The sequence below is a fragment of the Mauremys mutica genome, chromosome 9 (genome assembly GCF_020497125.1).
Source record: "Mauremys mutica isolate MM-2020 ecotype Southern chromosome 9, ASM2049712v1, whole genome shotgun sequence".
NCBI classification, from domain to species: Eukaryota; Metazoa; Chordata; order Testudines; family Geoemydidae; genus Mauremys; species Mauremys mutica.
Window position 1 is genome coordinate 81,424,559 of NC_059080.1, and position 13,299 is coordinate 81,437,857.

The window sequence follows — 13,299 nt, forward strand, 5'->3', positions numbered from 1 at the left end:
CTTTCATACCCCCTGTGAGTCCCTCCCCCACAAGCATTTCTGCACTTTCGCCTACACTGTCCCTTTGTCTGGAATTACCTTACTGGCCCTGGTCCCCATCCAGCCCTCATTTTCAATTCCCTCCTTCCCATTTCCGAACCCACCCTTGTTGCAAAAATGTAGAATGGAGTGTAGCCACGGGTGGGCTGCAGCCCACTCCCTTAGCATCCAGGCCCACCCAAATCTGAGCAGGGGTGTAGTGCTGCCACAGCAGTCCCAGAGCCTCACTTGGGCCCCTGAAATCCAGGATGGAGCTATGCGCCCGCCCTTCAGAAAGCTACGCTTGGGCAGCTCTGCCTTGCCATTTTCTGAGCTGCCCTATGCGCATGTCCAGCGTGGCAGGTGAAGCCATGTGGCTGGAGCACTAGGGCTAGGAAGAGGGAGGGGCGTCAGGGGAGAAGCTGAGCTAGCAATGTTATTGCCCGTCCACCCGAAAGTTGGGGCCCACCCAAATTTCCACTCCTAGCTACGCCACTGATATAGAAAAACCAAATCAAACAAACAATACAATTTAAAAACAGGAACTAACCTGCTGTGTATCTATAGCACCAGAAATAATTCACGTCATGACCTTCCACACTGCCGATAACCTTCTCCTTCCTCTGACCCCCTCCTACTTTGTCTCACCTCACTCTCCAGTTGTTAGGGAGACCTAGACTGCAAGCCTGCAATGCCAGCACAGGGTCTTAGTTTTTAATTCTCTGCAGAGCGCTCTGCATACCTATGGGGCGGTAAAACTAAACAATAGCTTTCTCTCTCCATTTCCCCAGCTGAGCCTCTGGAATGGTAAAGAATGTCACAGCAGAGCTGATGTAGGGTAACAAGGCAAGGCTGCTTCTGTGAACTGTATTAATACTAGTTAGCGGATTAAAAACCAAAACCAAACAGAACTGCCCTAAAAGCACAAAGCCCCATGAAATAATAGGCTTTTAGACCAGAACAGATAAAGTACCTGTTATATGATTACCATCTGCCTATCAGGGAAGCAGACCTAGTCACTGATACTGATATGAAAGCTCCCACCGCGCCCCCAGCCGGGTTCAGAACACTTTCCTGTGCCTGGGTTCTGCCTGGCGCGCTGAGTCTATTAGACTGATTCCCAGATGCGCGCTGCGAACGGCCCTGCCTTGTGATGTGCGAAGTTTCACCCTTGTCGTGTGTGTGAGCTGCTGCCTCCCGGGAGCCACGGGAAGGGGCAGGCTCTGGCTGTTACTGCGTCCCTTGCACTCAGGTTCTTGCCCGTCCGTTTGGCCTTGAAGCCCCCCCGTGCCGCCTGCAATTTGTCTTCGCACCGTCAATGGGGGTTCCGCCTCACAAACCGCACACAAATCGCCCCTTCAAAGTGATGCTAATGATACCAGGGTCGGGATATGTCTACATTCATGCGGCTTCTCCCCCCCGCCCCCGTTAACTGCAGGACCACGTGTCTAGTGGGAAGACAAAGCCGGGGGCCGGGGTAGGTTTATTCTTGTCAGTGCCCGATGATCGTTTCCAGGAATATGCAGCCTATAAAGCGTGATGGTGGGTTCGGTGTCAGCTGTTTCTGCGCCGTTTTCTGCTTTAGGCTAATTTGATGCTACATTTAGAAAACACCACGGGTCATTTCAGAGCAAAAAGCGATGGCAGTAGCTGTTAATCATGCTGCGTTTATGTGCCTGTTCCCCCTACCCCCACCCCCGCTTTTCTACCTCTCATGCTGTGTGTGTGCGTGTGTGTGTTCAATACCGATCGCTCCATTTCCTGAGGTGTGACTGCTTTAATGCGGGCTGAATCACCTCCCGCTGTGTAGCAGCGCTGTGTGTGTGTGTGTGTGGTATAAGTGACAGGATCTCCTCTCACACAGCCGCAGACCCGACTGAGCGGGGGGGGGGGGGGGGGGAGGAAGAGCCCTGCCCTTTCCCCACAGCTCCCGGCTGCTGCGTGACTACTCGCTTTCACAATCATAACACTGTGGTTATTTAAACGGATCTCGGCGCTGATCTGCACGACACCCTTACCCTGAAATTTACACTGCAGTAGCGTGACAGGAGCGGGGAACGGTCCCCAGCTCTCCACCTCCTCAGCGCCTTCAGGGCCCCCTCCGTACAAATCACTCGGCCGGTCTCACGCAGGCTGAACATATGTTCAGAAGGCAAATCAAACGCTGGAGCGGGCGGGCTGGGCTCTCCCTTTGATACGGCGCGCAGTTAAATACCCCCCGCTTCCTACAAATGTGGTTGAATCGCTCTGTGCTGCTTCACACGCAGCGCCACCTCCCCCTACCCCCTGCACATCAGTCAAGGTGAACCCTCTGAACCGGGTGCTTTGGGGGTGATGCGATTGAACGGACCCGACCCTAAGCTGCCTCCCGCCCCGCTTCCCCCCAGAACGTGCTGGGTAGGGGAGGTCAGTTTGCGCCACATTTTGGGAAGGAGGGAGGGATGAACCGGAGGGGTTCACGTATAGCCTGTAGGAAGGACAGAGAAGCCCAGGGCTTTCGATCAGGGCTAAAAGAACTCGTCAGCCCTTGATTTTGACCTTTGAACATATGTTCCTCCTGCGTGAGACCGAATGATTAGTTAGTTAATGTTTGTAAAGCGCTTTGAACGTATAGGGCGCTACAGGCATTACATGATGCTGAATTATTAAATGGGCCAGCGGGTGGGGGGGGCTGTGGAGAGACGGGCTACTACATCGGGTTCATCCCGCTTTAGAAACACACGCAGAGAGCCCATACGCCGTTTTAATGGCTGTCTAATCCCTGTAGTGATTTTTAAAAACCCTAATGGAAATCAGAGTGTGTGTGTGTGTGTGTGTGTAGATATATATAGAGAGACACCATGAAGCCTGCGTGCGTGCGGCATCTATATTTGGCTGTCTCGTCTCCAGCTAGCGACAGCCAGCCCCGTCGTAATTACCTAATTTCTAGCTCCGGAGTTTTGAGATAAAGTGATTCAGTGACGTTTCCCACCCTCCCCTGTAAGTAGGTTAATAAGAGGGTGGACGCTTCTTTCGTGTCCTGGCGTCGAAAATTCTCTTTATTAGCTGCCTCGGTTGTATGTCTGGCTTGATCGCGAAAATACGAAGCTCCCCTGGAGATGAAAGGGGCCCGGCTCGGGCATGCGGCTTTGCTTGTGCCACGCTCAGGATTAGCGAGTTAGCCCAGCTTTAATGTCTGCACGCAAAGCTCCCAGCAGCGCCTCAGCCTGTGGGGCGTTAGTCACTCACGGATACACGGGAAATGCAGCCGAGCAATCGGGCTCCCCCAGGGCGGAGGCACCGGTCATGCGCTGGAGATCAGAGCCGGTGTGCCTGGGCGATGATGGCCTGCTCTAGCAGGGAGCCGGGCAGCTGGTGCCCAGGACCTGCTGGGCACTGTCCTGCGCTGCCCATGGAGCTGGGTGCCTGTGGTACCCACGGAGCTGAACCTTCGCACTGCCCCGGGAGCTGGGCAATGGCCCGGGAGGCAGATGCCCTGGCAGCTGAACCCCACTGCCCTGCCCTGGAAGCGGGCGGGGTCATGCCCTGCAGGAGGAGCTGGGAGCTGCGCTTTCCGAGCGGCTGCCCTGTGCCGTGACATGTATGCGCGCCCGGCACGCAGGGGCTGCTGGGCTCCGGGGTTGCGTGATGTGCAGGGATCAGCGAGCTGCTGAAGCACACGCACTTCGTGTTCCTGCCCCAGTGACCCCGGGGACCTCTCCCTGCTTCCGGGCTGGCGTGCAGGTGCTCTGGGGAGGGAGGAGCAGTTAATCTCTAAACGTTTAGCTTCTGCTTCGAGCCCGGCCAAGAGAGTCACGCTATTGCTGGGACAGGCAGTGAGTTCACTAGGGAGGAGGAACACACAGTCTCCTCGTTATCAGGGGAGTGTAACAGCTGGGAGAGAAACCCGCTTTCAGCAAACCTAGTGGGAGTTCTGCAGTCTGCTCTCTATCTCCCCATAACTCACAAACTACTCAATGAAACGTCCCCAGACCTGCTCCGGGGGAGGGAGCCTCTCTCATTTAGGGATCAGGCTTTTCAAGTCTCTGCAGCTGGTGAAAGAGGATTTTGCTCTGGGTGTGCGTGAGTTCGTTCCACTGAGGGATGTAAATCTTATTCTATCATTTAAAAATTAAAAAAAAACCCTTCCCTATTCAAACTGTTCCTGATTGACCACACTTCTTGGAAGTAACCAAGTGTAAATATGCCTCCCTTCCACTGCATATGCTAAGAGGAAGTTTTGTTAAGAATGCAAATCAGATCTCTAACAATAAAAGGAAGAAAATTCAGTTACAGCTGCCTTCTGATCGTAACAAACTGTGCCTAAGTATACACTGTGTACACTGCAGAATGTCCCCATTTTAGGAGGGAGAGTCCCTAGTTTTCAGCAAAACAATTACCATTTCCCACTCTCTGGTCATGCAATCAGTTTAACAGGAGCTGGAAATTGTGTCTATATTTCTCCCTAAATATTCTCGTCAGTGGTGGCATGTGTATATATAACAAGCTGGGTTCTGAACAAACTTCACACTGGCTGGATCCTGAGAGGGGTCAAGCACACCTACAACTGCCAGGGTGGATCCTGCTCCAATTCAAGCTGATGGCAGAAATAGTCATTGACTTCGCTTGTACGCAGGATCAGGTCAATAGACTTCCATGGGTGTTGCATTTCTCTATTTGGCCAGCTATATAGTGTTAAAAGGTGAAATAGAACCAGGCAGAAACCCATAACTCTATATTTCCCTGCTTATCTCATTTTAATTCATGCTCTTTATTTTAATGTAGTATTTTGAAATGTTAAGAATTTCACCAAACAAACAAGGGTACTTTGTTCATATCTGTAAAAGAAATACATCAAAACTCTTTTGTGGGATCCCTGAATAAATGCTCACACATTGCAGTGCTCAGCTGTAGTGTACTGGCAATGCTGTATGCTGAAGTTTGCACAGCAAGTTCTTTCCTTATGGTTCTGACCTTGTTCAGAACTGAAGTCACTGATTGCTGAGGATGCTCAGCACCACATGGGGTAGGAGGTCCAGGTTCAATTAGTTTAAACCTTAACATTACCTTAGTGCAGTTGTTTTATGCATATAGTTTTGTGCTAGACATACCCTCTCTCTTTCATATAGCAATAAGTAGAATTAACAAGTAATGAACAGGCTATACACAAATGAAATCAGTTTGATCAATAACATTGTGCAAGGATCAGGGCTGGCTCCAGGCACCAGCATAGGAAGCGGGTGCTTGGGGTGGCCAATTCAAAGAGGCGGCACTCTGTCCGGTATAGGGGTGGCATGTCTGGGTCTTCGGCGGCAAGTCCCTCATTCCCTCTCTTCCTCTTTGAGCTGCCACTGAATTGCCACCGAAGAGGAAGAGAGGGAGGACCTGCCACCGAACAGCCACCACTTATCTTTTTTTGGTTTGTTTGTTTGGTTTTTTTTGCTGCTTGGGGCGGCAGAAAAGCTGGAGCCAGCCCTGACAAGGATTGTCTTATTTTTCATTATAGGAGACTTGCTGCCAGCCTTTTCCCCAGTTTAGAATTCCAGCAGATGTTTCATCCAATATCATGTCTTTACCCTCTGCTAAGACAATTTGTCTAATTTAATATCAGTTTAAAAATGAAAGGACGGTATTGTAAGTGTATATTGCTTAGGTCGGAAATGAACAACTTTTAAAGATGCAGTCATGAAGCCAGGAGGACATTCTGTGGTTAAAGCCTCATCCGCAGTACCAGAGAGCTACATGGGTTCACATGAGTGCAGGAACTAGACAAAAGGTCTGATTGACCACAACTGTTTAAAAAAAACCCAAACAACTTCACCAGTGTGTGAACTAAACCCATGGTTTGTTGTGGCAAGGCTTACAAGACACAATAAAATAAAAAGCCCCACATTCCTGGCCTTGGTGTAGATGCGGGAGGCTTCACATAAAACAACACCTCTGAAAAGAAGCTAGTGTCAGATATGAAATTAATTCAATAGAAAGAGTCATCATAAAAACTCCTACTTTGATTCTCACATCTTTCATTAATTTATTTACTTTTTGTTGCTCTACTGTAAACTCAAACAGATTTCATTCAGGGCTGGCAAAGCAGACAGTTCATATAGAGGGTGAACAGATGTCCTAGTTTTCAGGGATTGACCCAGGCTTTAGAGTCAATTCTAGGGTCACAGACAGCGCAAGTGAAATCAGGATTTTCTGTTTTCAAGAAAACTAGGTAGGTAGTCAGCTGGTTATCCTCTCCCTGTCAACACCATCCTGGTGGGCCTGACTATACTGCTTCTTCAGCGGTTGACCACTAATGTTAAATTGAGCCCATGATCACAATATGAATTAAGAAGTGTAAGCTAGGACACCACAATCCATCATGCAGCAGTATGGCAAATTCTAAAGTAGCAGATGGTTGAGATGACATAGGTAGGCCCCCCACACATGGGAGCAACAGCAAAATACTAGTTTTAGATTCAGTTAAGATTCTGTAGCTGAGACTCTCTGCAAATCTCTGTAGAACAGTAGGGGTGGTGCCAAGTAACAGAGGGGTGGCCATGTTAGTCTCTATCCACAAAAAACAACAAGGAGTCCACTGGCACCTTAAAGACTACCAGATGTACCGTATTTAGGCATAAGCTTTCATGGCTAAAAAAACCCACCTCTTAAGATGCATGGAGTGAGAATTACAGATGCAGGCATAAATATACTAGCACATGAAGAGAAGGGAGTTACCTTACAAGTGGAGAACCAATGATGACAAGGCTAATTCACTCAGGGTGGATGTGGTCCATTCCCAATAATTGATGAGGAGGTGTCGATACCAAGAGTGGGAAAATAGGGGTGGTGTAGTTGTACTCGATTATTGGAGAGGCCTATTAGAAGAGGTGATGAAGCAAAGTCTTGTCTGCCCTTGTTTGTGCCTGTCCAGGTGGAAGTTAAAGGTAGTACTTTTGGAATAGCAAGTGTTAATTCTGGTGTGCTCGTTAACATTTCCTCACTCAATAAAATACAACAACAAGTTGACAATTCAACCTTTACATCAGCCAGGACTGGAGTGCTGATACACAATAGCTATACATAATCATTGCTATTATCTCATTGGCTTTTTGTTTTTTTTAAAGATATAAAGCACACATTAAAATGTATTAACTGTTGCACATTTGTTTTGATGGAAGTACACGCTGTCTCTGGACTACGCCCCAATCAGCCTGCAGTGCAGACCGGGCAGCCTCACTGGATATTATTTCATAACCTAAAGTAGTCTATAATTAGCCTCTGCAAACACAGCCACCATCTGTTTGTACACGGCTGCGTCACCTCTTGCCCCTCTCCCTCTCATCATTCCTCGGCGTTACCTTGGCTAGGGAAAGACTGAGCACAGCGTGTTCCTAGGGACTCAGCAGGCGAGTTAAACTCCCAGCGAAGAGACGGAGGTTTGCACTTTTCACACGAGCCGGGGCTACAGCCCGAGCGAGCCCAGTTTTGCTCAGTTAGGCCCGGTGACCGCCCCCGCGCCCGCTTCCCCTACCTACTCACCAAGGCGCTGCAGCCTCTCCCGCCACCCCCCAGCCTCGGCCTCGTCTTTCGCCAGGCACGTGACTCTCTTCCGCTTCTCTTACGTCAACTGACGCGTCGTTACGTTCCTCAGTGTTGCGCGGTTGCCGTGGTTACCAGAGAAGCCGTAGGAGTCCCCGGCAGCGCGAGGGACGTCGAGGTAAGAAAATGCCCGATCCCCGCCCCGCAACTCCCTGCGCGTCCCCCTCCCACCGCGGGGCCACCCCCCCCTCCGGAGCCCGCCAGCCCCGTTCGGAGTCAGGGGCGGCGCGTCGGGAGAGGGCGGCTCCGCTGGGCTCGGGGGTCGGACATGCCGGGGGAGGGAAGATTGACACAGGGTCACAGTTTTCAAGCACGTACAAAGAAAGCGGCGTCGCTTTACAAAAGCTGTTTCTTACACGCTGTACGTGTCCTGACTGCCTCAGAGAGCACGTTTCTGCACGCAGCAATTCCACATGTACTGTAGTGCAATAACCGCTGGCTGTAGGCACTTGCTAGGTCAGGGAGCAGTTTAATACAAGAGCAGTTTCTTACAATTTGTAGGTATCGCTAAGTGCAACCGGTGGCACATTCCTAGGCAGAGCAGGAGTATTTGTGGCACCTTAGAGACTAACAAATTGCTTATGCTACAATAAATGTGTTAGTCTCTAAGGTGCCACAAGGACTCTTCTTTTTGCGGATACAGACTAACACGGCTGCTACTCTGAAACCTATGCAGAGCAGTATCCTTCGAGGCTCAGCGCTGCGTCCCCGCCCCACGGGAGTCTGTGGGCCAGCGCTGTAGAGACTGGCACGGGAAGACAGCCCCTGCCCCAAGGCGCTTACAGCCCGGGACAAGGCCGTGGGGCAGTAGGAGGAAGCAGCACACAGCCTCAGTCGGCACCCTAGGCAGCCCTTTCAGCTCACCAGTGGCCGTATGCTGCCAATCTTCTTTGTAGGCATCATGAGCCAGGAGAGTTGTCAACAGGAGGAGTTAGCTCGTGCTGGTCCCAGCACTGCCCCACTGGGCTAAAGTCTAGCTTGTTTCCACCCCCACTGCAGTTAGTGGCCAAAATCTGCCCTTGCTTTCCCCCACCATGCCCCACTGAGCTCTCACCTACATGCACCAGCTCTATCAAGGCAGTGGAACAAGATTGCGCTCTGGCTCATACTTCTGCAGAGCACCACTGAAGTCGCCAGGCTAGATTGTGCTCACCCTCATGCCTGTGTCACCCTACTGGCATCCCTGGGCCAAATTTTGCTTATGTCCAGCGCTGCTGCACTGAAGTCAATGAACCAAATTCTTCTCTCAGTTGAGAGTAACGGCGTAACAGCAGAGAGGAAAGCAGAATTGTGTTGGTGGAAATGAAGGTGGAATTTGACCTGATATGACTAAATAATGTTAATGTTTATATAGATGGACAGTTTTCAATTTCATTTTAAAATTTTGTTCTTAAATTCATAGGTGAAAACAGAACAGAGTACCAGTGGAATAATTCTCATTTGTGGGCTAGTCTACACTAGAAGCGCTACATCAGTGCAACTGCTTTCCCATCAGCATAATTACTCCACCTAGGCGAGAGTTGGAAGCTGTGTGGGTGGGAGAGTGGCTTTCACCGACATAAGCGCTGGTGTGGACAGCGCTTAGGTGGATGTAACTTGCATCGCTCAGGGAGGTGGCTTTTTCATACCCCTGAGTGACGTAAATTACATTGACTTAAACAGTAGTGTAGACAAGCCCAGATCCTTTAAGCTGTAGGAGGACAAGAGAGAATGGGGCTATATATGGTGTGTGTAGTTTTGTCTTGTCAAGTTTTGTCAAGTACAAAATGATGAAGCCTTGAGCAAGATTGAAATAAAATAGGAAAAAGTACACATGCAACTCCTCTGAAAATGCTGCCCAAGATAGTTACAGTTTTTTACCCCTCTTGTTAAACGAATTCTGACCATTTAATCTCCAGGGGTTTTGTGTGGCCCTGCTTCATAAGTGTGCCTGAATTTTGGAAGGCCATGGATCGACATGTTCCTATGCATGCATTACCAGAAGAAATCCAAAAGGTAAGAAATATTAGAAATATAACAACATCTAAGGTCAAAATTCCACAATGACTTATGGATATTTCACTGGCTGGAAGTCATTATACATAGACTAATAACACTCTACAAATACAGCATCTGATCCAGTATGACGATTTCTATGTGCCTATATTTACTACCATGAGTTTGGGATGAGTGCAGAACAAGTAAGTATTAGTCTTCTCAAATGAGTGCCAATAAAAATTATATACCCTCCAATTCCACTTCATATTTTGTCTTAGTGTGCATGAATGTGGATGTATAAAGATAATTTTTTTCCCTGTTTAAAGTATATTGGTGTGAAGGTAACTGATGTCTTTGGTATGGGAGGAGCTTATTGACATCCACAAGTGGAGACTACAGTCACTTTTTATAATGGTTTGCAGTTTATACTATGGTTGGTAAATAGCAGTTTGTGCTGTTTTGTATGACCACATGTGGTATAAATATAGCAAAAGATATACACACAGTGATTTTAAATCCTATGGTAGTTTTATGATTAACTATTCTTCTTTATTCTCAGGCAGCAAATGTCTGAAAAAGTGGAAGTTGCATGAAATCTGAATATAATTCCCCTTAAGACAAGCTGATTGCTTCAGTATATGTTTTAAATGAACTCTTCAGCCTGGGGGACATTCTGTTCTTATTATCCTCCTATTTTTACTGTGTTCATATATGTTCAAAATGTGCTAATAGTGCAATTTTCCAATGGGAAATTTTGAATAATTATTCTATGCAGTGCTGTTGTAGCCATGTTACACAGAGCTCTCTGTAAGCTCAAATGCTTGTCTCTCTCACCAACAGAATAAAAGATATTACCTCTTCCACCTTGTGTGTCTAATAATTATTCTGACATTTACTTGTACACATGGCAAGCTGTGCTATTTTCCAACTAAACCGTTGCTTTAAAGTTGACTCACAATAATCTTTCTTTTTGTAGTCTCGGAGTTCGTAAGATTGAGGCTTGCTTATAAAATAGGCCTGTACTGAAATTTGGCTTTGAATAAAGAATTGGATCAGTTTCAACAGAATACATATTCAAAGTTGAATAGTTAGGAGGAAACTTCTCTTTCTCCCTGTAGTCCTAGCTGTGTGACTAGCTCAGTCATTTCTTTTTGTCTTGCAAGACTGGGGGAAATTCAGGATTAGGAGGGAGGGAAACAGGAGAAACTAGAGGTAATCTGTCAGAAAAGGGAATTAGGGTGATGGGGGGGTGGGGAGTGGAGCATTCAGATGAAGAAGAAAATAATACAGGGGAGAATAAAAAAGTTAGAAAGGAGAAGGAATTACAAAACATAGAACTTCGGGTCAGTAAAAGTTTGTTTTTCTGTTTATATTCATTGTTCAGCTTCTAGTACAGCTTTGGATAAATATTGTTTTTTGCTATTTGGCCAAACACTAAAATTAAACATTCAGTTACACTCCTGCTTGTAGCTTCAGGTCTTTATTTTATTTATATCAGAATTAATCTAAACCTTTGCAAATCTCACAAAACAGGGGACTTAGTTGCTGGCCTTTAAGATGAAAGGCCAATATTTAGTTATTTTGTAATTGAATATTTCAAATATAAGTGTTTAGCCCTGTGTTTAGCATTGGGGCACAAAGATCTGTTTCTAAATAAGTAGATGAATAAGGAAAAAAAAGATTCAGGTACACTGGATAGGTTATTTTTCATTTTTTATAAGTACCGAAACATGCAATTCCTGTAGTATAGTAATTTTTGTCAGTGGAATCTAAAGTATGGGCCAAAGTGGGCAGTATCACAAAGTCATGCTCCTTACAAGTTATTCAGACGTAGAAATACTGTAATTTAAGGTTCCATTCTTGTCATTTCAGAAGCTACTAGCGTGACTTATTCAGCTGGCTAAGAATGGGCCAGACCACTAAAGCTTTCTTTCTCCTGCGTGATTTATGTTCCCCAGATGTCTACTGTATAGAGTCAGAGAGACGTAATAGGAATGGCTATCCATCTTGGTTCAGTTCTCCACTTGTCTGTGGTGGGCTAAAAGATGTTCAGCGTAGCCATGGAACACCATTAGTTTTTCAAAAAGTTAATACAGCTCAGAGCTGAATCTACTCCCAGAGATGCTATAGTGTAACAGCTGGAAATGCTGCCCTTCAAAATTATTTATACTTCACAGACGTCTTGTCATGTTTGCATAGTATCTGCTGTTATGTAGATCAGGTCCTTGGCACAAATTCTTATGGATCAAATTTATCGCTGGCGTTATTTGGTGTTATGTTTTTTGTTTGTGATTTGCGCTACTTTGGCTCTTAATCTTCAAGAGCTCTCTCACATATGTGGCTATCAGTGCACTTAGTACATTAATGTAAAGTTAAGTAGAATATTTTTTAATGTCCATCTATTGGCCATCTCTTGCCTTGATTGCTGTAATCTTTTCTTACCTCCCCTGACCTCCACCTCTTTGCCCTCCAGTCTGTCAAAAACACCATGCTAAAGTCATCTCTCCTATAACTGCTTCAATCACAACTCCTTTTCCTTGATTTTCTTAACTGGCTTACTGTCTTTTACCATGTCAGATTCAACCTCCTCATCCTTCCTGCTGAGGCCCTATATGGTCCTTTTCCCACTTACCCATAGGCGTGCGCAGCACATTTCATTAAGGTGTGCACCCACGGAATTTTTTTTTTAAAGGCGAACATCATAAAGGTTGGGGTGCGGGAAGGAGTGCAGGGTGTGGGAGGGGGTGCGGTGTGCAGGAAGGGGCTCAGGCCAAGGCATTGGGGCAGAAGAGGTGTGCAGGGTGTATGAGGGGGCTCAGGGAAGGGAGTTGGGGTGCGGAGTGCAAGAGGGGGCTCAGGGCAGGGGGTTGGGGTGCAGGAGGGATGCGGAGTGCAGGAGGGGGCTCAGGGCAGGGGGTTGGAGTGCAGGGTGCAGCAGGGGGCTTAGGGCAGGGGGTTGGGGTACAGGAGGGGTGCAGGGTGTGACGGGGCTCAGGGCAGGGAGTTGGAGTGTATGAGGGTGCAGGGTGCAGCAGGGGGCTCAGGGCGGGGGGTTGGGGTGCAGGAGGGGTGTGAGGTGCAGGCAGGGGGCTTAGGGCGGGGGGTTGGGGTGCAGGAGGGGTGTGGCAGGGGGCTCAGGGCAGGGAGTTGGGGGGTGGGGCGCAGGAGGGGGCTCAGGGCAGGGGGTTGGGGTGCAAGGTGCAGGCAGGGGGCTCAGGGCAGGGAGTTGGGGGGCAGGAGGGGGGTTGCAGGGGGCTCAGGGCAGGGAGTTGGGGTGCAGGAGGGGGCTCGGCGGGGGTTGAGGTGCGAGGTGCAGTCAGGGGGCTCAGGGCAGAGGGTTGGGGTGCGAGGTGCAGGCAGGGGGCTCAGGGCAGGGAGTTGGGGGGCAGGGTGCAGGAGGAGTTCAGGCTCCAGCCCAGCGCTGCTTACCTGCAGTGGCACGCTCCCTGCCTGCCTGCCCTGGCCCCACGCCGCTCACCATGTCCCTGCACAGCCCCTTTGAGGGGGCACAGGGCTCCACGCTCTGCCTTTGCCGCGCCTCCAGGTACCTCCCCCACAGCTCCCATTTGCCGTAGTTCCCCGTTCCCGGCCAATGGGAGCTGTGGGGGGTGGTGCCTGGAGCAACACACGGGGACGTGGTGCCGTGCCGGCCACTTCTGAGAGTGGCCTGGGGCCTGTGGCACCACAGGGGGCAAATCCTGCAGGCTGGATCCAAAGCCCTGAGGGGCTGGATCCGGC

General features: G+C 48.8%; 1 protein-coding gene across 2 annotated transcripts in view; it reads left to right on the forward strand.

Moving 5' to 3' along the window:
- The first annotated feature begins 7,587 nt into the window (after positions 1-7,587).
- The window catches only part of LEKR1 (leucine, glutamate and lysine rich 1), a 126,492-nt gene continuing 120,780 nt past the window's right edge, over positions 7,588-13,299 (forward strand). Inside the window, exons 1-2 of one of the 2 annotated variants that reach the window (XM_045031427.1) lie at positions 7,588-7,702; positions 9,483-9,579. In XM_045031427.1, the coding sequence (XP_044887362.1) occupies positions 9,532-9,579 (48 nt within the window). In that variant the 5' untranslated portion in view covers positions 7,588-7,702; positions 9,483-9,531. Of the gene's footprint in view, positions 7,703-7,746; positions 7,946-9,482; positions 9,580-13,299 lie in introns of those variants that run through there. The other variant, XM_045031428.1, reaches the window with a different exon arrangement.